General features: G+C 48.0%; 10 protein-coding genes across 10 annotated transcripts; 6 read left to right on the forward strand and 4 right to left on the reverse strand.

Moving 5' to 3' along the window:
- Window positions 1–340: 340 nt before the first annotated feature.
- On the forward strand, window positions 341–3,058 carry N7517_003199 (uncharacterized protein; the record flags this gene model as incomplete). Its single annotated transcript, XM_056720929.1, has 4 exons — window positions 341–386; window positions 439–522; window positions 583–2,001; window positions 2,055–3,058. 4 exons carry the CDS (start codon window positions 341–343, stop codon window positions 3,056–3,058), a joined length of 2,553 nt encoding a protein of 850 aa, XP_056585064.1.
- A 221-nt stretch (window positions 3,059–3,279) lies between these two features.
- On the reverse strand, window positions 3,280–4,294 carry N7517_003200 (alpha/beta hydrolase; the record flags this gene model as incomplete). Its single annotated transcript, XM_056720930.1, has 2 exons — window positions 3,280–4,113; window positions 4,175–4,294. The coding sequence occupies 2 exons, from the start codon at window positions 4,292–4,294 to the stop codon at window positions 3,280–3,282; spliced, it is 954 nt and encodes a 317-aa protein (XP_056585065.1).
- Window positions 4,295–4,751: 457 nt separating this feature from the next.
- On the forward strand, window positions 4,752–6,438 carry N7517_003201 (Cytochrome P450 E-class group I; the record flags this gene model as incomplete). Its single annotated transcript, XM_056720931.1, has 4 exons — window positions 4,752–5,132; window positions 5,181–5,701; window positions 5,757–6,045; window positions 6,121–6,438. The coding sequence occupies 4 exons, from the start codon at window positions 4,752–4,754 to the stop codon at window positions 6,436–6,438; spliced, it is 1,509 nt and encodes a 502-aa protein (XP_056585066.1).
- A 1,431-nt stretch (window positions 6,439–7,869) lies between these two features.
- Window positions 7,870–9,058, forward strand: N7517_003202 (uncharacterized protein; the record flags this gene model as incomplete). The annotated part of the gene is made up of 3 exons (XM_056720932.1): window positions 7,870–8,133; window positions 8,193–8,302; window positions 8,416–9,058. The coding sequence occupies 3 exons, from the start codon at window positions 7,870–7,872 to the stop codon at window positions 9,056–9,058; spliced, it is 1,017 nt and encodes a 338-aa protein (XP_056585067.1).
- A 419-nt stretch (window positions 9,059–9,477) lies between these two features.
- Window positions 9,478–10,534, forward strand: N7517_003203 (ankyrin repeat domain-containing protein; the record flags this gene model as incomplete). Its single annotated transcript, XM_056720933.1, has 2 exons — window positions 9,478–10,065; window positions 10,115–10,534. The coding sequence occupies 2 exons, from the start codon at window positions 9,478–9,480 to the stop codon at window positions 10,532–10,534; spliced, it is 1,008 nt and encodes a 335-aa protein (XP_056585068.1).
- A 1,411-nt stretch (window positions 10,535–11,945) lies between these two features.
- On the reverse strand, window positions 11,946–13,289 carry N7517_003204 (uncharacterized protein; the record flags this gene model as incomplete). The annotated part of the gene is made up of 4 exons (XM_056720934.1): window positions 11,946–12,406; window positions 12,459–12,526; window positions 12,583–12,725; window positions 12,780–13,289. The coding sequence occupies 4 exons, from the start codon at window positions 13,287–13,289 to the stop codon at window positions 11,946–11,948; spliced, it is 1,182 nt and encodes a 393-aa protein (XP_056585069.1).
- A 758-nt stretch (window positions 13,290–14,047) lies between these two features.
- On the forward strand, window positions 14,048–15,884 carry N7517_003205 (putative GABA permease; the record flags this gene model as incomplete). Its single annotated transcript, XM_056720935.1, has 5 exons — window positions 14,048–14,161; window positions 14,212–14,396; window positions 14,530–14,609; window positions 14,663–15,043; window positions 15,094–15,884. 5 exons carry the CDS (start codon window positions 14,048–14,050, stop codon window positions 15,882–15,884), a joined length of 1,551 nt encoding a protein of 516 aa, XP_056585070.1.
- Window positions 15,885–17,258: 1,374 nt separating this feature from the next.
- N7517_003206 (amidohydrolase family protein) lies at window positions 17,259–18,401 on the reverse strand (the record flags this gene model as incomplete). The annotated part of the gene is made up of 3 exons (XM_056720936.1): window positions 17,259–17,404; window positions 17,461–18,231; window positions 18,281–18,401. The coding sequence occupies 3 exons, from the start codon at window positions 18,399–18,401 to the stop codon at window positions 17,259–17,261; spliced, it is 1,038 nt and encodes a 345-aa protein (XP_056585071.1).
- An 835-nt stretch (window positions 18,402–19,236) lies between these two features.
- N7517_003207 (amidohydrolase family protein) lies at window positions 19,237–20,335 on the forward strand (the record flags this gene model as incomplete). Its single annotated transcript, XM_056720937.1, has 2 exons — window positions 19,237–19,351; window positions 19,401–20,335. 2 exons carry the CDS (start codon window positions 19,237–19,239, stop codon window positions 20,333–20,335), a joined length of 1,050 nt encoding a protein of 349 aa, XP_056585072.1.
- A 449-nt stretch (window positions 20,336–20,784) lies between these two features.
- N7517_003208 (uncharacterized protein) lies at window positions 20,785–23,485 on the reverse strand (the record flags this gene model as incomplete). Its single annotated transcript, XM_056720938.1, has 3 exons — window positions 20,785–21,601; window positions 21,659–22,834; window positions 22,893–23,485. 3 exons carry the CDS (start codon window positions 23,483–23,485, stop codon window positions 20,785–20,787), a joined length of 2,586 nt encoding a protein of 861 aa, XP_056585073.1.
- Window positions 23,486–25,038: the final 1,553 nt, after the last annotated feature.

The raw sequence follows: 25,038 nt of genomic DNA on the forward strand, positions 1-25,038 counted from the left end.
TGAAGTGTTATCGTCATTCGAATGAACGTGGAGGATCAGCATATATAGCGTATATCAACGTGGATCCATGTAGATGTTAGAATTTCAAGTCCTCACGTCACCACCTGAAAATGAGACTCGGCTCGTTCAAATGCGGAATCCTTCACTCCACTTAGATCGTTCACTAGCGCCCGTATGAGATCCCCGTAGCTCCGGGGCAGATCGATCTTCCCCAACGATGATGCAATGGCTTTCTGATCGACGTCACGGGGATGAAAGAAGCTTTCCGGACTTCCATTCCACATATAGTTTTGTCTCTGCTATCCTCTTTTCTTTTCGACTTCTTTATCTTTGTTCAAATATGGCGACTGTACAAGTAACTCGCCAGCCACGGCTAGCAGATGATGGTAAGATCTACATCCATTATCTCCAGCTGATAGCTAATCTCACGTGAAATAGCCGCGACTGCTGCCCTATATGTGACACACCCTGAACGCAGGGCATCTCTCCGCGCCCCGACCGCAACAAAACCACAGAACTTGAGTAAGTCTCATCCCTAGATATGGGCGAAAACAACCATGCTAATAATGTGCTCTGCGGCAGACTCACACGCGGTTGGTGGTACCCGAAAGCTCAGCCACGCCTCCGCTGCATCGGCGATCGCACACGCAAATCGCAAACCTGTCGAAGTATGGCAGCCCCCGGCAAGACAGCCTGCTGCCGAGAAGGCTGCACTATGCGTGAAGGACTATGCTCCGCCCCAACAACCCAAATCCACTACCCAACACAGCGCGGAGGGGCTGGGAGCTGCAATGCTCGCTGTTCGTGAGCAGAGAGCCTCGGTGAGCCAGGCTTCTGCATCCGCTGCCAGGCGTGGCAGCTCAACCGATCGTTACCACCATACAGCCGTCGGCGGCAACCCGAAGGACAAGGCGCTCAAGGCCGCATCGGGCGCTTACACCCTCTCGCGTAAGAGAGCCGACTCGGCACCCAGTGACGCAGGTGTTACCTCCGAACTTCCATATGACGCTTCAATTGGCGCATCACGATATTCTCGTGTGGAAGAGGAGGACCCCCTTGACCACTTAGACCCTTCTCTCGAATCAAGCCGGGTCCGACACATGTCTAACACTAACCCGAAGCTGTACACCTCATCGCCACCTGTCCAACCCGAAGTGGAGGAACGAAACAACAAGAACTCGCAGCGCGCTGCTGCCATCTCAATGGCAAAGGAGATGTACAAAGTCACCGGTACTAAGCAACAAACCGGTGAATCTCCCGCCGTCCGAGCAGCCCAAAAGGGACAAAGTCAACTGGGCTACCGCAAGACCGTATCCACTGCAGATGGGTCTGCCCTCCGACGTGCGATTGCCCTACAAGAGGCAGCGCAAAAGCGAGCCGCCGAGAAGTTGGCGCTTATGCAGGATGAGCATGCAGACTACCAGCTATATTATGGCACTGCACCTCCACCACGGTCGCGCTTGATCACCCGTCGCAAGAGAACTTCGAGCGATACGGATGCCTCTCAGACTGACGCAGAGCAGTCTCGGCAAATCCGGAACCAGATGACCAGCCTGCGGAACAAGATGGGCCACGTAGAGGATCGTCAGACGCAGGATCGTGAATTGCTTATGCAAGCTGCCCGTCGCAATGTGGACCGAACCCTCCAGGACATGGAGGCGCGAGTTTGTGCGGACACCGGTCGCGCTCCGGCTTCCGTACAGAGGGGGTGGGATGAAGCTGCCCAGGCACGCGTGCGACGGGAGGCGGAGGAATTTGAAGCCGTTAACACCCAAGGGGATCGAGTGAACATCGGCGGCCAAAAGTATATGGACATGGCCGACGTCGATGCTGTCGCTCGGTCTCGCCTCCAGCCTGCTCTTGATGAGATTACCGAGAATGCTGAACAACGGAGGGCCAACGAAATCGAAGCCCGTTTGGACGCTGAAGAGGAGGAGAGACATGCTGCTGTGGAGCGTGAACGCGAAGCTGATATGAGAGAGGTGGAGAGACAACTGAGAGGTTAGTCACCGAGTCTTTTCCTCCTGCAAGATATCCTCTGACCAATTTATTAGGAACAGGCAAGCGCGACAAATCCGAGAGCAAGGTTCCCAAATTCTTTTTGTGGCGGAGGAAGGGCAAGCGAGCTCGGGTTGAGGAATCTGAGACCGAAGAGGCCCAAGCTGTCTCGCCTGTTACCCAAGGAGCTGTATTAGAGCGGCCTCCGAGTACAGCCCCGGACGTCAATGCGTCGACGGACACTATCCCCGAGCAAGCTTCTATTGTGCCAGAGCCGAGGGAGACCATTCCCGATGAAGCTTCTGTTCAAACAGAAATAGCCGCTCCCGAAAGCGTCGCAGCCGTCTCATCAGCCCCAGAGACTGAACCTTCAAAGCCCGATGAAAACGATGTGCCAGTGGCAATCCCACGGCGGCCGACACGAAGCCAGACCGAACCCCTTGACCTCGAGCAGCGAGATGCAGCTGCCTCCGGTCCATCAGTTGTGCACTACTTCACGCCACCAGTCACAAGCCCGCGTGCCGACACCAAGCTCAAGAACTGGTTCCGCGACCGTCTCGTCCGCCGCTCCAGTGGCCCAGTCCCCATCTACCCCCATCAGCCAGCTCCGGAGTTCAACACAGACAGTGAACCCGCCTTCCAAGGTGGAGCCACTCTCACCGGCCGCGACGAGCCTCGCGGCGCAGCACTTGGCTCACACCCTCTTGGCGAAACTATCCCGACTCACAACAGATCTTCAAGCTACTACAGCAACGACTTTGATGTGAGCAAGATTAACAGTGCCGACTCTGCCCCGGGGTCAACCAAGCAAAATGGCAATGGCAAAAGAAGGAACCGTCTGAGCAGGACGTTCTTCAAGACCGTCTCCGATAACCATGATGAGTCGAACGACGGTGACTCACGTCGTGACTCGGGGATTCAATCTTCATCTCAGGATGTCGAGGGCGCTGACGCTCAGAGTCTGCGCGATAGTGCTAATGGCCAGGGTCTTACTGTGCCACCTACTATCGGCGAGACGGTCAACGGAAGAAGAGAATCTCGATTCTCCGAAATTCTGTGATTCCCATATTGAATGTTGATGTGTATTTGTATTTGAAACGTTGACTTGATGTACGATTTTTATTATTATTATTTGGATCTTACGGGTGGTTTACTGGCGCTTTTTGGAACTTGAAATGATCTGTGAGGATATGGGGGTGGTATTGTTTACTTTGATAGTAATTTCGGTGCTTCGTATATAATCAATCTAATCCACAATGTCTTTATCAAACCCTACCAACATCATTGAACATGTCTTTCAAGGTGAGCAATAACCCGCCTGAGCGGATCAATCACAGCCTTGTCTCCCGATACCTCCTCCCCATCCAAATCAATGAGCTCCTTCACCTCAAACCCATGTCCCTGTCCCTCCGCACGCTCAAACGAAACATCCACCCCAAGCCCCTCCAAAGCCCGAGCCACTGCAACACTCTGCTCAATCCCAACCAACTCATCCGCATCTCCATGCAGAAGAACCGTAGGCGGGAAATCCTTATCAAACCCAAACCTAGCAGGGAAAAGCACCCGATCTTCCACTGAAATCGCCCCAAGCCCCTCCCCAGCAATCCTCGCCGCCAACCCAGCCTTCCTGGTAAGCACATCAGGATACTGCGCCGCCTGATGCAAAGCCCTAATCCACCCAAACCGACGATCGGCAGGCAGGTTCGTCGGAAACGCATACCCATCAATAGCATCGTCCCGCATAGCATCCTCGACCTCCTTCAAAGCTTGCGCTTCATCCTCGACTGGAGCAACAAGCGGCTGACCAGGATGGATATACCTCTCACTGGAAGAATCCATCATTCCGTAAATGGAGAGCAGAGCGAGGGGCCGCGGTGTAGCGGGGTGCGCGGTAGCAGCGAGCGCTAGATATCCGCCTGCGCTGGAACCGGCGATGATTACACGCTTGCTGATATTTGCATTCACCCAGTTTACGGCGTCTATTGCGTCTTGTAGGATTTCCAAGCCTGGGGTTTCGGGCAGAAGACGGTAGGAGGCTGTTGCGTATGTCCAGCCTCGTTTTTGGCAGGCGTTTATTAGCCAGTGGGGTGGGAAGGTTGTTTTATCGCCTAGGAACTGTGACGTAGCTTGTGAGATGGCTTGTTGCTTTTCGGTTTAAATGATGTTTTGGACTTACGAGGAAGCCTCCGTGGAAGTGGAGGACGACGGGGGTGTTTTCGTCTTTGGTTGGTGGGGAGAGGACGTCGATCTCGAGTGAGAGGCCGTCTACGACTTTGAAGACATGTGTGACTGACATGATTGCGGGATTTTTCTTTTATTAGAATGGAGGGTTTCTTATTTATGTACTTATCTATTTTAACTGTTCTCGTAAGCAGAAAAGTACCCCCGGCCTTATCGGGGTGACCTGCGGGATATCTCCACACTACCGTGTTGGGGAGTTCAAGGGGTAAGACGGAAGAGTTCATATCCACGCCAAGCCGAATTGGCTTATAGTATTATCAGTTATCTTATGTAGATTATGTAAATCGTGAATAGTTTGAACAAAATTACAGTCTGTACAATGGGCAATGGATATACAATATAGTATAAAGGGCTGTGGGAAATCCCGCGGCTTCAAAGTGTGGGGAAACTCCAGGATGGCACCCACGGCAGTTATACTTCTGCTTTGTGTATTTGTCGAATTCACATAAATATTCTACTTCTAGTCCGCGGGTTTTTAGAAATCTCCTTCTTTCCATCAATAATTCTTTAAAATGGTCGAAGAGTCACTTGCAGCACTGTCGGTGCTGGGACTGGTCCAGACAACAGGCCTGGTAATCAGTTTTATGCTCATGGGATATATATCATACATGTCATATTTTCACCCCCTTTCCAAGTACCCAGGCCCAAAGATAGCTTCTTTGACGAACGTTTGGAAGGCCTATTATGTTTACAAACTTGTTCTCCACGAAAAGCTAGTCGAACTCCACCAGCAGTATGGCCCCGTCGTCCGAATTGGCCCTAACCATCTCCATTTTTGGGATGGCGAAGCCATTACTCCGATCTACAAGGGCGGCAGGAAGATGGGAAAGACAGAGTTCTATGATGCCTTTACTGCATTTAACCCCAATCTCTTTGGGGGTAGGGATGAAGATGTAAGAGATTATGTTTGTATTTATCAGACAACCTGCTAACAATATCAGATCCATGCCCTTCGTCGACGACAACTATCCCACGGATTCTCACAGGCATCAGTCGAAAACTTCGAACCTCTCATCAATGGCCATATAGAGATATTGCTCGGCAAACTGAACGAATTCGCAAAGACCGGAGAGGTCTTCGACCTCAAGTCCACCATCTCGTGCTTTGTTCTTGATATCCTAGGTGAGGTCGCCTTCAGTCGACCTTTCAATGCCCAACTCAGAGGAGAAGCAGATGAAATACACGCAATAAACGACCACATTCTCCTATCATGCGTAATTGGTGAACTTCCCCTCCAGACACTATCAAAGTTCCTAGCTCGATGGTCGCCCGTCCCATGGATGCGAAGACTATTGAAGAGCAGAAATAAGCTCAAAGTAACGTGCTCGGAGTGTGTTAGAAACAAGATCAACAATGCATCCGACCGTCGGGATCTACTCGAAAGCCTCGTGACCGCAAAAGACGCTGAAACCGGCGCCAGTCTCACCGAGCAAGAAATCAATTCAGAGGCGTTTGCCATGCTGTGAGTATACCCTTTAGTACTTGGGAATTTTGGATTGTTTACTTACTTGTACTAGTGTAGCAGGCTCTCACTCGACCTCCGGTACATTAACGTTACTTTTTTGGCACCTCATCCATAACCCAGAGATATGGGCTGCCGTCGCCGCCGAGGTAGCCAGTACTCTTCAACCACTACAAGATGGAGACATTTCCTATCCCATCAGAGGATTGGAGGCTTCCTTGCCATACACCATGGCATGCGTGAGGGAGAATTTTCGCCTTAACCCAGTGTTTACCATGCCCCTGTGGCGAAGTGTCAGTTCACCAGGAGGAGCGAGAATTGGAGAATTTGACGTACCTTGCGGTGTAAGTTTGGGCTACCCTTCTAACTATCCAGATTTGTCTGCAGTCCACAATACTGACCACTGAATCTAAAAATAGACCAATGTCTGCATCTCGAATTATGTCCTCCATCACAATCCAGAGATTTGGGGTGAAGATCATGCTGTATTTCGACCGGATAGATGGCTAGGAAAAGAAGAGCCTAACCGGAGTCGGTTCCTCATTCCATTCAGTATTGGACATCGCATGTGCATCGGTCGGAATCTTGCCATGACCAATATATTGAAGACCCTTACTACTTTGATCAGTCAGTTTGAGTTTCATCCGATCTCTCGGGATGAGCATGTCCGAGTCCGCAGCTCGGGAATTGGAGAGATGGAGGGATCCTTTCAATGTAAAGTTTTAGCAAAACGTTGAGGAATCGCTCATTTATGGGATTGGAGAGTGAAAGAGTCCATGGAAAGATGAAATTATGTATGTAAAAAGGCATAAAATACATCCGGGGTCATACTACATGAGGCGGTAGTATGGTACTGTAATAATACAGTATTATATATGTATATCTCATATCCGTGCACAATTAAAGGCTTATAAACAGATGTGCATGTTTGGAGTGGTAATAATACCTGAGCATGTGACATGTTGATCATCACCAATACCCTCAAGCCTTTCTCCGTTTGCACTACCCCAAAATTTGAAATCATAGGAGATACATGTACTTCCTTACTAATTTCGGACGCACGAAGTCAATGAACCTCCCTGAAAATGGAAGCTCGAACTTCATCAAATGACCAATTGAACTCTATGCCTTTTCAGTGTTCCGTTTGCTCCCAAACCTTCGGAAAGATCCAACACCTCAAGAGACACAGATCAATCCGTACGATGCAAATCCCCTTCGATATTATTTTTCTTGTTATCGACTACTAAATTATCATTGCTTAGATATTGACAAGAAACCACATCTCTGCGAGTTCTGTAGCTCTGAGTTCACACGCAGGTAAAGTCAGATCAACTTTCGTTGGATAGCTCGGCCATTTGACAACATCAAATCTTGACAGTGATGCCCTTTGCCGCCATTGGAAGACCTGCGTAGCTCGCTTAGCATCTGGGAACCCAGTGCCCCAGCGCACTCGATCTGGAAAAAGAAAGCATGCGTGCGATCGTTGCACAGAGCGCAAACGCGCCTGTAACCAAGGCAACCCTTGTGCTGAGTGTACTCTTCAAAACTCGCACTGCACGTATATTCACAAAAAGCAAAGATATTCACAAGTATCTGTGAGTGCGGGAGATTCTTATGATGACAATGGCGAGCAAAATGTTCCTGGCGCTTCCAGAGCCCAGAAAAAGCCAAGTATAGGCCAAAAGTTGATAAATAAGATTGGCATCGCTGATCGGTGCCGGTTTGACTTCCTTTTGAAGTTTACTCGTGCAGCTGGAATCAACGAAGGATATAATTGCAATCGCTTGTTCATGGCAGATGAACCATACGATCACAGTCCCTCTGGTGGCACCTTTCAAACGAGCCTAGATCCATGTCTTCTGAGTGAGGATTATTCATGGTCAAATGTGGACAGGGCACCATCTACCAGATGTAACAGCCCTACAAGAGCACATCTCGTGAATGATGCCCTGAGGCTTCAGTCCAGTCGCATTTGGCACATGCTTCTCCCTTTTTGTGACGAGAAAACAGAAGAGGGTGTAACTATGGCTGATGTCATATTATTCTTTTCGCCAGAGAATATCCTCCATTTCGTTGATATATTTTGGGATCGTTGGTATCCCCACTGTCTAATCTTCCACAGGCCGACATTCAAAATCGACTCCTGCTCGCCTCTCCTTCTTACAAACATGGCGCTCATGGGAGGCTGTACATCCCCATATAAGGCTGATCGCCACATTGCAAGATCACTACTAGATATTGCAGAAGCGATTGTGTTCTCACAACCTATGTTCTCGACCACGGCAACTAGGGCCGAAGCTACCGATCAAAACCATTTGGCCCAAATCAGCACTTTGCAAGCAACCTATTTGATTTGTATTATGCAAAAGTGGGAAGGGAGCGATGAATCAAAGGTTCGCATTCAGCGTGATCAATTCACAAAGTTCGTGTCAGTACGTACAGCCTATCAGATTGCCCTCATTCTTCAATCTTGTTCTCTAACTTTTTACAGGCAACACGGGCAATGGGATTGTCGAGGGCTAGACATAGCCATCAACCGATTACCTCGAAATTTGACGATTCCCAATGGCGAGCATGGATTGAAAGAGAAGAAATCAATAGGTGCGTTCAATGAAATTACGCTTGCCAGTTGTATACTAATACGAACATAGAATGTGCAACTATGTATTCCTTCTTGACTCCGCCTTTGTGATTTTTCATAATTCATTCCCAAGAATGGTTCTCCAGGAGATGCAAATTGATTTGACGTCTCCAGAGTCATGGTTTCAGGCATCTTCTCCTGCCGAATTTCTATCTGCTGTCCGGTCAAACCCAGGACTACCGGAGAAACATCTATCTCTTGTTGATTCCGTTCGCAGGTTGTGCAATGACAGTCCGTACCAAAACCCGAATTTTTTAGACGGTGCTAGCAAACTAAATTTGTTCACAATCGCTACAGGTGAGCATTTCCCGATTTTATTCGCAGGACGTTCAGTTGACCTTCAGAATACAGCGATCCATGGCCTTATATTCCATCAGAAATCCTCGCTATACACCCTTCCACTTTCTGATAATCCGTTGGGCAAGGCACTTGACCGATTGGACGTCGCTTGCAAATCAAATCAGAAACTATATACGCGCGCCTCAATCGATACAACCCATGAGCAAGATGGATTTATGCAGTACGCTGATGAGTTCGCTGTCTTGGCACGTATCTCTCTCGAATTATCGTATTTTTCACCAACGGAATGGTCGGAATTTATCGAGGGGTTGTCTGAAAGCTCCTCTAGTGGTTCATTTGCTACTTTTGATCAAGCCGGCATGGGCCCTGTTGGAAATTTGATGCTGGCCGTCGAAAACTTAAGCTTGAATAGATAAATAGCATTCAGTACAAAGTCAGCTGATTGGTGTCCCTAGGTGTAGTTTTGATAGTATAGAAGGGGGAAAGTCTAGCCGGAACCACCCAATGCAGCTCTATACTGTACAAAAGTAACATAGCAGCGAAAAAGAAAAGACATGTAAAAGGATCTAGAATGACGCCTGAAAGGACTCCTGGAATTTGCCGAAAAGACTACTGGAAAGAACATCTAGAAAGACTATCAGAAAGGATTTGACAAGGCCAAATAAGTCAATTATTCTTCCAAGGACTCCAAGGTCATATCCGTGTTATTTCTAATGATCGGACCGCCCGTTGATGCTATCTCCGTTTATTTGGTGATTGTTAGCCTGAGGCTAGAAAGTTTGCTCTTCGGCCTTCATCACTCAGTAGCAGCTTCTCTCTTTTACCATCAAACAAGATGTCGTTTGTTTCACCTTCTAATGAACTAATAATCGCTATTCTAGCGGAACTAGAAGTCGAAGATGTCATCTCAGTCCTCGAAACCCATCCCGATCTCTATCAACTTTGCTTCCAGTGTATCTGCCATCGAGATCTGAATCTAAGACCGTACTGCGAATCTGGAAATATCTTCAGAGTGCGATTGTTGCTGAAAGCAGGTGCGAGAGCTGATCGTTGCTCGTCATATCATTCCGGACTGGCTCTTTCCGATGCCGCTGCAAATGGACATGAAGAAGTTGTGCAACTACTTCTCGACCACGGCGCCCGAATGGATCTTGACTTGAATTACGATTGTCGTCCGCTTCGAGTTGCCGCAAAGAAGGGATACTTTACTATCGTCAGACTGATGCTTGATTACGGGGTTGATGTCAACAACACAAGCATTTGTGGATTCACTGCTCTTGATGAAACCATAAAATTCAAGGGTAATTACTCCAACTATGAAGAAAGCCCCTGGGAAGTGCGTGGTCTGTGCTTGCATAGGAACCGCCAAACGCCCTTTAGCTACTACGAGACTCTCAAGGTACTACTTGAATCCGGGGCTGATGTCAACATTGCGGATGATATAACCCAATTACAATCCTCGATGTATTGAGATAGCCAAACTTCTCCTTGACCACGGTGCGGATGTCAATGCACGGAATAGAAAAGGGAGAACACCATTGCACCTTGCAGCATCCAGTCCTACCCAAGGAGAAATTCTCACTGGGATGTATCTCTCCTACAAAGCCAATATCAATGCAGCTGATGATGATGGATTTACACCGCTCCATCTAGCGGTCTCAAACCCAGCCTCAGTCGCCAATACTCAAGTTATAGAGCAGTTGTTGATGTTCGGTGCCGATGTCAATGCAGGAATAAGCATGGGCTACACGCCTCTGCATTCGGCAGTCGATAATTGCGCGGTAGCAAACGAAGTGGTCGAATTGCTTTTTAGGTATGGGGCAGATAAGCTCGACACACCATTGAAAATGGCGAGAGAACGCGTTGGTAACGTGTCACCTTGGAGACATTGAGAGGACGTTGATCTGATTCTTGCTTTATTTGCGAGCAGTTTTAGTACCAGTGCGAATTTGCATATCGGCCAGGAGGTACCTGAATCACATGGGAAAGTCGTTTCACAAATTAAGCCTCCGACTACCTTCTTTCTACCGTCTACCTCTAAAGCCGAGAAGGGGTAGAAAATACCTTAAAACATCTAAACCAAATATCTGTTAAGCCACTGAAAAGACCACTGAAAATGTTGGGGTTTCTCATCCGACAAAAAAGCGTACAATTATAGTAGTGGAAAATCTTTCTAGCCTTTTCAACAAAAAAAAACTAGAAGGTTTGCTGAAAAGACATCACATTTTATATTACAAAAGCCATTCTATATTTCAACCGCACTCACTATCAGGATCACCTCGGATCGAACCACCACAACAAGACTTTCTTTTGGCTCATCCCGGTTTTTAACATCAACTTGCATTCTTATGGACCTCCATTATACCTCTATCAATTGTTCTTTAATATAAAGATCAGATTATCTCTCTCTTTAATAGTATTACTACTGTAATATCTCTTCCTATTGAAAATGCGATGATTTAATCACAATTAATCGCCGTATAATTTACTCTGCAGAGGTGGCGCCTTTACAAAATAGGGGGTTTAGGGGGTAGATAGGGAGCGCCTCACTCTTACTTTTCCAAGTTAACATATCTCGAAGGAAGGCTGTAAAATAATATTTTGAGACTACAGGACTTTCGCAGGAGTTGACTAAGCCGGTTAGAGTGCCCAGGTGGACCTTTTTTTCCTTTGGTTACCCGTCTGCGGGTAGATAGACTCTCGGGGTCCCGAGGCTATCCACGTGGACGGGGCCTACATGCATATTATGTAAGTACATACAATCTCCAGGACTTTATAACTAGACGGGCGGGAGTATTTAAAATTAGTCACATCTATACGGAACCTAAGTACGTTATATTGCCTATGGCTACAGATATGGATAGGAGCTTCAATGCCTATACAGGACCTCGGGACAGCGTATAGGAGTTACCTAGTATGGGTGGGTTCGGTAAAATTGTATTGTCGTGGTGGTTCGATCCACCGCTCGTATTTACGGATTCCTTTAGAAACATTTATTTAAATCCTATTTACCTGGAGTAATACGGAGTATATGGATACGACTAATACGAGTAAATAAGTGGTGTGGCTATGTTCAAGATCACCTTAGCTATTGGAAACCATCCAACCCCGTTGTCAGCACCATGTACACAGATATATAGGTCATTGATGGACTTAACGTGCCGTTTTAAAAATCCCAGATTAATAAGGAATTTAATTTGTTAATTCTAGAAGGCCTTTCGGTGATCATTGCACTTGTACGTAGTATCCATAATCAGCATTAATCCTCCCCATCGATCTATGATACACCCCATGTTATACCCATTATAGCCGGTTCTCATGATAGTGCTTCTCAACCTCTACTGTAACATCCACCGTCCTTAGCACGCCTCCCTTCCCTTGGAGATCCTGCGTCAAATGTCGCGTACTCTCAGCCCCCTCACTCGAACTAGACTGTCTGCCCTCATTATTCTGATTTGGATCCCCCGATGAAACCTCAGTGACAACCCCGATCTGGCCTCCCCATCCATCAAACATTGACCGTCCATTCTTCTTCTGGCGTCCACGCGACTGCGACCGCGAATGCGACTGGCTTGCTGCCGAGGAGGATTGGTTGATATACCCGCTGGCCTTGGTCTGCGGGAGCTCGAGTCCGTCGGGGATCTGGGCTGTCGTCAGGCCAGAGTGTAGGCCGGCGAAAATGTGGTAGAGGGTCGGGACGCAGGCGACTATGATGGTTGTGAGCATCATTGTCTGGCCGATTATTTCCCAAATGGCGATATCCCCTGTATACTTGTCAGACTTAGTTTGCCGAAGTTGGAAGAGGCAGTCACGGACAGGAGACATCGGTTGATTTGACGAATGAAGGTAGGAGGGCTAGGTGGGCGATCCCGAGGGCGACGATACTGTGACGAGTTAGTTATTGAATTCGAAAGGGAAATTCCTGGAGTTGCTGAGGTACATTATGCGCAAAGAGAAGGAGCACAGGATCTTCACGCGCTTGTCCTGGGCCATCTGGACATGTTGCATCATAACAAATGGCAGGACGACGATGATAATCTCTGTGAGGATGTTGATGACTGCGATGGGGTAAAGTAGGGCTCCCTGCTTGGGGTTAGATGTGTTAAACTGTGGGCCGTTTTCCTGGTGTATACTGACCTTTCCAACACATCGCTCAGGAGAGTATAGCCACACATCGGGCAATTCACATTGGAAAGCTGTACTGAAAATTGCGAATATCGACCAGCCGACAACTATACCACCGGCGACAACACAGCCGCGACGGAGGTTTTGATTCGGCGTCAACTTCCAGATCAGCAGAATGGTCGAGATTTTCGAAAGCGACAAGATAAGGATGAGCAGAAGGTGAGCAGCAAAGGCTAATTTGCTCCAGGCTTGAACATCGCCTTCGCTCAGCCGGTCCCGGTGCTTTCCCAGTCCATGATCCACAGCCTTCTGTAAGACAATGACTTGAATAATTGCAAGAATCACAGCGACCCAGATGGGAGTATTGGCAGTTGTCCGTCGCTGCTTGAAATAGATCACCGAACTAAGCTTGGCGAGCACAAAAATTATGGTCACAATCAGAAGGGGCACGGAGACCACTGTGATAATACTGCCTCGATTATCACTTGATAGAGCCTGGAAGGCGTCCTTTTGGTCGGCCATCGCACTTTTTTAGAACTTGCGGGGATGGATGTCATATAATAAGCTGCTTTTTCACATCTTGAATACTAAAGTTTCATTCTGATAATTTACAATCCTTGTCGATTCTTTGAGTCCGACCCCAAATTCACTGCAAGGACAGGTGGGTGGCTGTTGGCTGGGTTTGCGGTACTATTTCTCATATTGTGCAGGGATGTAAATCCTGTCAGTACGATGTGTTAAATCGAACATACCAATACTAGTTTGAGACCGCTTAAGTGGGGTCCGATATATTTCCATCAATAGCATTGGCCATATTGATGAACTATGATCAACAGATCTGAAATTGAGTGGGCCGAGGTTACGAAGGATTCACAAGGCCGCTCGGACTACAAACTAGAAAAGACCGGCTCTTCTACTAGGAAATGCTAGTAGCCAACGACAAAGCGCGGACGCTGGGCGGTGCTATTAAATTTGTAACAGTCCAATGATTTCCCGGAAGTCCAGATCCGGCATTAAATAGCACGGTCTCATTAGATTGCAAACGACAAGGGTGTGCGCCTAAGCGAACAAGACATTGTTTCAACACGGCATAACAGCTCGCTTCTGGGTTGACTACCTGTTTCGCATTCATTCCGCAATATCAGACCCTTGTCTAGTCTCTCACGGAAATGAGAAGGCAAAAACGGCCAGTACTTCTTTCCGCCTTTTGGCCGACTGGTCTAATTTCAGTTGACTTTTTTTATTTTCTCCAACTTTCCTCTCCTTAATCGTATTTCAATATGCAGGAAGAAGATTTGGAAATGAAGAGCGGCAGCGCTGTGCGCTCAGTGCCAGTAGGGAGTGGGAATGGTGGCTATGAGAGCTCTACAGTGCGCGAAAAACAACACCTGGAGGTAAATACCCAACGTTCAATTGACCTGCTCAGACTCTAATCTTTCAACAGAAATATCTCAATTTCTTCTCATCGGTCGCATTTTCCGCTTGTCTGCTTGCCTCATGGGAAACTGCCGGCGGTAGTTTGCTCTCGGGACTATACAACGGCGGCCCCGCAGCAATTGTTTATGGCATTATCTTAACCACCGTGGGGAATCTGTCCATCGCTTGCTCCTTAGCCGAGCTTGCTTCTATGTATGTGCACAAATGACTGAGATGTGGCACTGCAAGTCCGCCGCGTCCCTCGCATCTCATCTCGATGCTGCGAGCAGCGGCATACTCGCGCCTCTTGAAACACTCTAGCTGAGACCGGCTAACCTCGAAACAGTCACCCAACTGCAGGTGCTCAATATCACTGGTCCTATTTCCTTGCGCCTCGCGGTCGTCGATTCATCAGTTTCTTTCAGGGTGAGCGCATGCCTTGTCATTTTCCTTTTATAGCCGTATGCTGAACATATCAGGCTGGGTCACTGTCTTCAGCTGGAGCAGTCTCGTGTGTATCGCACCTTTTTTCATCGGCAACCAAATCCAGGGCATGGTTGTGCTGCAGTACCCCGACTATGAGATGCAAAGGTGGCGTGGTACCCTGCTCATGTGGGCAGTTGCAATCATTCCGATTCTCCTGAATATATTTGCCCGTCGAATTCTAGGAGGCGTCGAGGTTGCTGCCGGTATCATGCATGTCGTCTTCCTACCTGTTGTTATCGCAGTCTGCGTCATCCTTGCCCCTCGAAACCCCGACGCATTCGTCTGGGACAACTTTGTCAGCGGCTTGAGTGGCTGGAAGGACCCTGGAGTTGTATTCTCCATCGGTCTTCTTGGTGTTCTTACTCCCCTTAGTGGTACGTCCCTCCTCTACCAAAATGTTGAACAATCTAATCAATACCAACAGGCGTCGACGGCATCATCCACATGGCCGAAGAAGTCAAGAATGCCAAATTTGTAGTCCCCCGCTCCATGATATACGGCACTCTAATCAATGGAATCCTCGCATTGGGCTACCTGATCGCCATCCTCTACTGCATGGGCGACTACGCTGAAGCAGTCACCACCCCAACAGGCTACCCCATCATTCAAATCACCTATCAAGCAACTAAATCCAAGGCAGCCACATACGTCCTCATGACAATGGGCATCCTGCCCGGCTGGATCGGCTTCTTCAACGGCCTCGCCTCCGTCACGCGTCTCACCTGGGCTTTCGCTCGAGACAACGGACTCCCCTTCTCAGTCTTCTTTACCTACGTCGACCCAACCTACAAGATCCCCATTCGTGCTTTGTTCCTCGTTGCGTCATGCATCTTCGCACTCTCATTCATTCAGATTGGCTCTACCGCTGCATTCAGCGCTATTCTCTCGATCAGCACACTTGGTCTCTACATTTCCTACATTATCCCTCTCGTCCTCCTTGTCATGAAGCGCTTCATGGCTCCTCGGGATATCCCACAGGGATCATTCACTCTTGGAAAACTCGGCCTCCCCATGAATCTCTTTGCTATTCTTTTCGCCACATATTTCGCCATCTTCCTTCCATTCCCCTCGACTCTGCCAGTTACCGCCGAGAACATGAACTATGCCGGCCCTGTGCTTGGCTTTGTTATGCTATTCGCCTGTGGAGATTGGCTTGTTCGCGGACGCCATATTTGGCAGGGCCCAACAGTCAAGGCTTGGGCCAGGACAGAGTGAAGTTTGAAAGATTTGAATTGAACATAGAGGAGGAAGGGAAGCAAGTGAGCTTCCAAAATTTGTTAATAGCTTTTTATTTTTGAGATGTGATTATTTAGACTGTACGTATATTTTTATTTTCTATGTATCCAGAATGTACAAATTTCTTTCATTTGAAGTCTTCACACAGAACGGTTCGGCGTACGAAGAATGTCTACAACCAATATAAAAGCTCGAGATACTCCTTTGTTCCAGGAAATTACCTCGCACGGGAAGAGTCTCTGCAAACTAATACACAGTCAGGGCTATAGATAGGAAAGCGCATCAATATGCAACCCCCTGAACAGACCAGCTGATAAGAAATAGTACGGTAGTACACAGACAAGTACGGAGTAGATTGACGGAAATTCCAATTCTATGGATGCTGCCGTGATTGAGCCTGAATCTGCTAATAAGTCTGATGCCGAGGAATTCCGTACTAGTTTGCTGCCGTTCCAATCAAAGGAGGTAAATGTCTCATGCAACCGAGTGGCGCCGTCGAGCTTTCGTACATAAGGCCAAGAGCTTGGCATTTGGCAAACTCTTCTACCTAGTTAGCATGTGCGTCTAATATTACCGCCAGTGCGCCACTTGAGATTTTCCTGCAGTAAATTCTGTCCTTTTTGGTAGTATTTTTAGTAGTTTTTCTTAGCTGTTTTTATAATACTCTACCAATGATGACTAGGCGAACAGACTTCTCGATGCACTCCGACGACTTCATGGGGTATATATATTGGCATAGGAAGAGTTAGCCGTGAAGTATATATAGAATAGGTGCAATATTGGTGTATTTGAATGTATAAATACTCATATTATAATCTATACTTTAGGCACAATCTGAACTGGTACACTGGCGGTAATGGACTGCCGTGCTGGCATAGGATTTTCGATTACAACGGGACACTTCGTAATGGCTCCAGGGGGAGCTCACTGAGGCTAACAGCCACTACTGAGTGTTTGGTCCGGTGACACCAAAAATTTAGGAAAGATCCAGGATGGCTTTCGTGGCCTGCCAGAACCAAGAGCTTCTTATGTTTGAGGTGTGACTAGACTATATGTATATCTTTGTTTACTATGTATCTAGAATGTACAAATTTCCTATGTTTCAACCTTGGAAGTCTTCATCAGAGATTATATAGAACGGTTCGGCGTACAAAGAATGTTTATAACTATAGCTAATATGAAATGGAATATATGGCAGGTGGCCCATAAGCCGTCCACGGGTGTATATTGTCTTTGCAGGCTGCTTCTTTAGAGAAGGGGGAGAGGGAGAAAGAAGAGCTATCCAGCTATCTAGATTTGTCCCAATGGTGCCTGACTCCGCATAGGTGCCTGAGGCACCAGACACTCTTTTAACTAGTCGACATGTTTTCCCAACTTGAGAAGTTTCTCGACGTTCCTGTAGTATATCTTATCACGAAACTTGGATTCCATGGAGAATGCATCCAAGTCTTCCCTGAATCCCGCAATCTTATCTGAATCAGCGTATGGGAAGTCAGATCCTTGAAGTAACATCAGCAATTTGGCCAATCCGAGTTCATGCACACTGGGAGCAGACCGTAGGTAATATGAGTATGAGGGATCAGATCTAGGATCGTTTTCAAAACGGCGGGTGAGCTTGAGAGTGCCAGGTCATAGTAGAAGGACCGGAAGTCATCCATAATCTCTTCATTTGTTTTACCAAACGTTAACTTTGTGGACCTAGTTGCTCTCGAAGTTGTTGCAATCCGAGATATTAGGTATGGAAGCGAGCCCCCTGCATGAGAGAGGATTTTCGGGCAATTGGGAAACTCTCGAGTCACATTGCCGATGATCAAGTCAACCGCGGTGCGAGTCGTCTCGTGGGGGTAGTCAATGACTGGCTGTGGAAGAAGCGGATTTGTCCAAGTAGTGTTTACTGGGTGGGTAGGATGGATGAAGACCAGTGTCCTCCGCGCATCTAGTTCTTTCCAGATGGGAGTGAAGAGACTGTGACCCAGATAATTGTTTTCATCCCCGTATCTCGTGAACAAAGTGACACCGTCCGCTTTCAAAACATCTAGTACATACTCAATCTCTGCTAGAGATCCAGGTATATCCATAAGTGATGGAAGTGCGGCAAAGAAGCCAAATGAGCCGGGGTGTTGCTGGCGGAGACCGGCGGCATACTCATTTACTTGCCTGGCTAGGATCCGTGCTGATTCTGTATTAGGAGCGACGGATGCACCAGGCGCTGTCAGTGACAGAATTGCCTTCTGGATTCCGTTGGTTGCCATGTTCTGCAAAGATGATTCAGGGCTCCAATCTGGGGTTGGCCAGCCGGATGGATCTCCTCCAGCCTTTTCTAGGGCTGTAGTCGGTCAGCATCAATCTTGGATTCCAAGTGCGGGTATACAAACCAACTCTGTATACCGGAGGTAAGAAATGATGATGAGTATCGACTTTATACGGTACTTTCGGCCAGCCCCTAGCAATCACAGCGCCGCTTAACGCAATAATGCTGACTAGTATGGTCGCCATTGTCATTTTTCTCCGAGTTCCAAGTATGTGCTTGGTGTTTTTGCTTAACAGAGAACACTGATTACGGCGACTTCGAGGTCTTTCTTATATGCCATGGCCGAGCAGGCCGAGGCACAAACACAACAACCGAGTTTAAACAGTCATTTATCGCAATATGGCCCTGTGATAAATTCGGAGCAGATTCCGGCACGATCTCCCCAACGTCTCCCCTTCCCCACGTTACCCCACGTTTCGGGAGAGGAACTATCAAACCTAAAGATATGCTCTGCGGTCAGCTTCCGAAACTCTATATTTCCCGTCTCTCTCGGACGTCATTCCGGGTGACGGTTGCCTCCTTCGAGTTTTAAGCAAGCTGTAATTCAGTCCCTGGTTGAAACCTAAAGTCTAGGATCATGTAGCATACAGCACTTGGACGGTACGTAGCTGTAAGAGGGAAGGTCGGCAAATTTGGGAGTGATGTCGCAGTTATTTGGATTGAATTACAAATAGGATGCTTTTAGATGTCCTATTCTGGGATTCGTACATGCTTAAGTACGAATTACAGTTCAAAGGGTGTTATATGAATCAATCAGGCTATGCCGGAACTCTCCCGTGTGAATGGACTACCCGAAACGAGGTATGACATGTGCACACAGCTACGCATGATGTTGCTCGGACGAACCCGAGGCGGAGCTTCACTAACGGGATGGTTCCGGGCCCCATTATGACAGACACTGTTAAGAGCAGCGGGGGACAACCTTTCATCATCGCGGTTATTACTATGCTGGCCCTGATTTCAGTTCCTGTCGCGCTTCTCCTAGTTACCTACCTGTGCAAGCCCAGCCTCTTTAGCACAATGAGCGAGCACACCTTCGACTGGCTTCGCGAAAAGACCATTGGCTGGAGCCACACGCCTCCAGTGAACAAGATCGATACTCACCACCACTGTGTTCCTCCTTTCTACGCCAAAGGTAAGCTGACATTTTCAAGGGCCTTGGTGTCAATCTAACCGTACCACAGCAATTGAAGAGCAAGGAGGCGATCCCAGCGGCTGGCCTACGCCCGTTTGGAATCCGCTGGCTTCCAAGCTGCTGATGAAGCGTGTTGGCGTGCAGACTGCCGTGTTATCTGTGACAGCCCCGGGCGCCTGCATACTCCCAGACCGTCGGGGCCGCGCCCAACTCGCGAGACAGTTAAACGAATATTCCGCCGACCTCCGTGACAAAGATCCTGATAAATTCGCCTTCTTCGTATCATTGCCTAACATTCTCGATACCGAGGATGCCCTCGCGGAGATTGCGTACGGGCTAGACATCCTCCGTGCCGACGGAGTCACCCTATTCACTCGCTACGGGTCTTCTAACACCTACCTCGGCCATCCAGACGTGGAGCCCATCTGGGTTGAACTTAGCAGGAGAGGCTGTGTCGTATTCGTCCATCCGACGCACGCAGTCGATACCAAGCCCGTCAACCCAAAGCTCCCACAGCCATCCATCGACTATCCCCACGAAACAACCCGCGCGGCAATGGACATGATCGTGAACGGAACACGGCTCAAGTATCCCTCCTGCAAAGTTATACTCTCGCACGCCGGCGGAACCATCCCGTACCTAATCTCCCGGGTCACGACGCCGATGAAAAGGGCACCTGACTTTGCAGTCTCGCACCGTATGGGCACAACACATGATAAGTCTATGGAGTCATTCCGCAGCTTCCACTTCGATTTGGCGCTTAGTTCGTCGCCCCAGATTCTGGATATGCTGTTGAAGATAGTTCCGCATGACCACATCTTGTACGGTAGCGACTTCCCATATGCTCCGATAACTGCGTACCCAGCGTTCTTGGAGGAGTTGGAGAGCTATGAGATGAGTCAGGAGTTGAGGGATATGATCAATTTTAAGAATGCGATGAAATTGTTCCCGCGGTTGGCGAATCGGAGGAGCGGGACTCTATAGCTGTTGCAGTAATCCGATGCGTGGACTTCGTTTCGCTGCAGGTATGAGCACAATCACGGACTGCTGCCTGGACAAATCTTACACGCACATATTCTCGGAAAAGTCACGGTCTCGGCCCATACTAGGTTGCTGCCGTTTCGTTCAATATCGTATAGGCCAAGAGCCTTGGTATTTGGTAAATTGTTTTGCCTGGCATGGCATACTTGGTTGCAGGTGGACACTGCGAAATGGCTCTGGGTGGGTCCACCGAGGCTGACAGCCACTGAGGGGGATTGCTCCAGTGAGAGGAAAGATCCAGATTGGTGTCTGTGATCTGTCGCCGACCGTGATGTGCCTTGCCACAATATGACATATATTGGGAGTTACTACTAAAGTATGAGATGACTGAGACGGACTTTTAGCGGAATACAGTATATTGACAGAGTCTACTCCGTACCTAGCACTTCCTTCTAGGCATACATTTTGCTCAATGAAGGTCTCACCGTCTCCAAAGATGTAAAGCTACAGTGCCCCTTGTCATCCTCAATTCCACCCAAATCCCCCGCCCAAGATGGCGATGTCATTGTTTCTCCCCACATCACCGACCCTCTAGCAGCATGATCCAAGTCCTCGTCCTTGGGCACATGGCATGCAGCACTAATCGCAGCACTACAAGCCCCCGCCAACGGCATTTCTGACTTGAACTTTCTGAAAGATAGTCCAAGCAACAAACACACCATCAAACCACCCACAAGCATAGAGATAAAGATAGCCAGAGAGTTATAGCCCAGGGAGCTGATGGAATACTTATAGATTGGCCGGCCAATCCAATCATACGCCATGATCCTAGCATAAAAGATACTCTGAGAGATCAACCAGTGCAGAATCATGTAGAACACCAGCAGGGGGGCTCCGTATCGATATGGCATGGATAGCCAGTACGTTGACTGCTGCATACTGTCTTTGACGGGCCATGTCACTCGAAGAGGCTTTGAACTTGCCCCGTAGGAGCTGTATTCGGCAGTTGCGAGCATGTTGGTCAGCACGCTGTTGTAGAAGAAATAGCTGACTGTGACAACCAGTTGTGGTATATTAGCTACCACCACAGCGCTCAAAGTGGAAAATTTTACTGGCACGTCAATGATTGCGGTGGTCCCCCTGTTGCCAGCGAGCCCTTGTGTCCAAATTATATGGAGCAGTCTGGACGTCAACCACGGGTTTTCTTCTCCGAATGAGGAGATGGATTGCTCGAAGAGATATACTCCGGCGGCAATAAATCCTAGACATCTAGATACTCTATGGTTAACATAGGGTCTAAAGAAATGTTGGAATGTAAGCTCTTACAAGGCGAGGGTCGTTATCCAGCGTGTGAGGCTTGAGGCTTGAATCCAATACTTGCGTCGCGATAGCCCCTTGTATACCATCGGCGCTCGCTGACGGATCCCTTTCAAAGGCTCCTCGGCAGGGTCCTCTGTTCTTTGAGGTACCTTCCATGCTCCTCGGTGGACATCAGAATTGGATAACCAACATATTCCCTCCGTGGTGGAATCTGGATTCTCCATAAAGGACGCCACCGCATCGCCCACGGTGAGCAAAGGTGGAGACCGATGACGGCCTATCCTCGCTGCCAGGAACATTGCTACGACTTTCAGGAGAGTCGCAAGAGCAATTATAATGCAGATCGGTGGACTATAGAGCAGCTGGCATCGCTCTTCCGCTTTGATCACAAGACCTCCGTCGATGCTATAAACCTTTGATTCACGCGTTGATGTATCATCGTCGCAAGTAAGGACATAGCCACTGGTCGTGATGTCGGAGGTAGTGTTAGCCTGAATGTATCGATTCACCCTCTCAAGGGATGGCTGGTCCCCATCATAGTTGGCCCAGTCAAATAGATCGCGGGCATTTGAGCAGGAGTTTTTATCCAGCGTGTGAAGACAGGCTTCATACGTGAAATTCTCATTTATGTAGTAATGGGCTCGGCCAGAGTCAAGGATATTGATCGCCAAGGTTTTGGCAGAGAATTTGTATCCCGTCACTTTGTAACCGATGGTACTATTGTCTGGAATCAAACCAAGCGAGGATGTCGCCGAGAGTATCGCAGTATTTCCACCTTGACTCACCGATAACTCGTTCGTCAGCAGTATGGCCACCTTTGCTCCCTCCATCTTTAATCCCATACTATCTCCGAAACCACTAAGCTTGAGACCTTGCTGAGTATTTAGGCGCTCGTAGTTGCCCCGCACAATATCAGAGGCAAAGTCATCCCATTTCAGCTCACCCTCGGGATACCCATCACTTCTAATACGTGAGTGATATAATTCGCTTGGTTCACTCTCGTGCGCCTCGGCACCCCGAAATACAGCAGCATCCCCACCAGGATATTTCGGGTTTATGCTGAAACACTGATCAAGGGCAGGGGTCTTCAAATTCGCGATGTTGGAAGAATTTAAATCCCCAGGTCCCATAAGAAGTTGTACCTCGTTTATGGCCACGGATTCAAAAATCATCGAGTTGTACCTGTCAACTTATGTTAATTCCATATCTCTGGTATCTTAGACCTCTTCTGACAACATACAACAGATGAAACGGTGTCCCCGTGAAAAGCAGTACCAGCCACAGAGCGAGCCTAGGTTTTCCAATGACAAAGAGGTTCCTCACACTCGAGCACCCGATGTCAAGCCATCGACCTTGTGCGTGATGTTTGTCAACCTCTTCCCGACTCGGCGCAACGAGTGACTGCATGCAGTAGTTGCTAGCACCAAGGATTCCAGTACTGAGTACGTTGATGATCAAGTGCAGGCCGATGTTCCACCGTTTGGTCAAGACACAGCTGCCCTGGTATATTACTTGCTCGCTGGAGAATCCACTGTTCTCCGAGTTCCGATTGGCAAGTCCAGCAGCGACGGCAATGAAGATGAGATTCAGCAGAAGCAAAACGGTAGAGGCCTTGGCACAGAGAAAGACGCCATTAATCCAGTGTGGCTTCTGGGGGTTGGATGAGTCGCCTTCAATAACCTCTGCTTCCGTAATTCCCCCGATGCTTTCGTGTTCTTCTATCCGATTTGACCATTTGAGAGTTGATGTCTTGGTTTGGCCGCTGGGAACTCCATGGTATCGTTGACTGGAGAGCACAGATTTGGCACGACGCCATATACTCTCACTGCGCATACTTGAGGTGGAAATGTACACCTCGGTGTAGGACAGATATTCACTCCAGGCTTGGGATAGAGAGAAGTGTGCAGAGAAGATCAGGAAATGCGGGTAGAAGTAATTCTCCGACCTCCCACTGCTTAAGCAAAAGGGGCTGGGTCTCATAAATTCGGAAATGACCTTCATGACTTGTTTTGGCCCCACCGACCGGGGTCGCATTGGGGCTGATACCCGCATGGCATCCCTAGTGCTCTTGGCATGTGTACTTCGCCATTGCGCCCAAGCGTATGTATTTTTGCTGTGTATACAAGGTCTAGCTCGGATGGTTGTATCAAAGTGATGTCACATCTGGATTGCCGTATGGGGAAACGGACGTTTGAAAGCGGAATCGGAGGTGGCACCTGCTAGTTTATTAGATTTTGTACATATTACAACACACATATACGCACTGACCTCCAGCAAGCGTGATAAAGTGCGTTGAAACTGTGTCGAAGAGAATTTATGCAGAGGGCACATCCAGATGCTTGGGCATGAAGATAGAATATCTAGGCACATTACATGACTCACATGACATCCTTTGTTCCCGTAAATGTACTAATACTTATATATGTAGATGTGAAAGACGGTGGGAGACCTTCACTTGCCTTACTTTCTTCACTTCTTCCTTTCCTTCCCTCTTTTTCTTTTCTATCACTCTTCTTTCCTCTTTTTTTTTCCCTGCTTTCTCTTCTATAAATTCTTTAGGCAATTATCTTTTGTCTTTTTTGGCTTGTCTTTTTTCAGTTCTTCTCGCCATGGCAAAGGTTCCGCTGTTTTCACGACCAAATGAGCTTATATGCGAAATCTCCTCCCACATGTCCATTCTAGACATCCTCTCTTTCAGCAGAAGTTACCCCGGCCTCTCTCAATCTCTTACTTAGCACTACCAGCATCATCGAGAGCATTCGGAGCTACAAGAAGCCCTGATAGCATATATCCGAAGTGGTGACGGGGATGTAACGCGCCTTCTCCTTTCTATAAACACGAATACTAAAATGATACGGGAACAATTGCTGGATGATCATATCATGGGGCATTATTAGAAGGATACAAGCCTGGGCTAGGCTTTCTGAGGTGGGTACCATGAGGTAGTGGACGCTCTTGTTGAGAATCTTGTTCAAATGAAGCTGGAGACCCCAACCAGCGAGGTAAAATACATGAGGGATGCACTGGATTGGGTTGGTCAAGCTGGCCATTTTACCATGACCAAAGTGGTACTTGGAGTTGACTCGAACATCATACGACCGCCTAAAATTTACTCGCACCTGTTGGATGATCCTATCCCCCTTAACGAACGAAAGGAAAGGGCGAATGCGACAAGATAATCCGATAAGATACTGAATTTTGATACTTCCAAGGTTGAGTCAGTTTAGACATCCATGCATTAAGAGTTTCATGTGTGCGTTTAGATTATATATTTTATATGGGCAGTTCTAGCTCAAAAATAATATGATCTGTTGATTTGGAAGATACCGTATAGATCTAAATATCACATTGATTTTGAATATTGTCATGCTTAAAATCAGAAAGTA

This window comes from Penicillium concentricum (genome assembly GCF_028827145.1).
Source record: "Penicillium concentricum strain IBT 3081 chromosome Unknown utg000001l_segment0_segment0, whole genome shotgun sequence".
Classification (NCBI taxonomy): Eukaryota; Fungi; Ascomycota; class Eurotiomycetes; order Eurotiales; family Aspergillaceae; genus Penicillium; species Penicillium concentricum.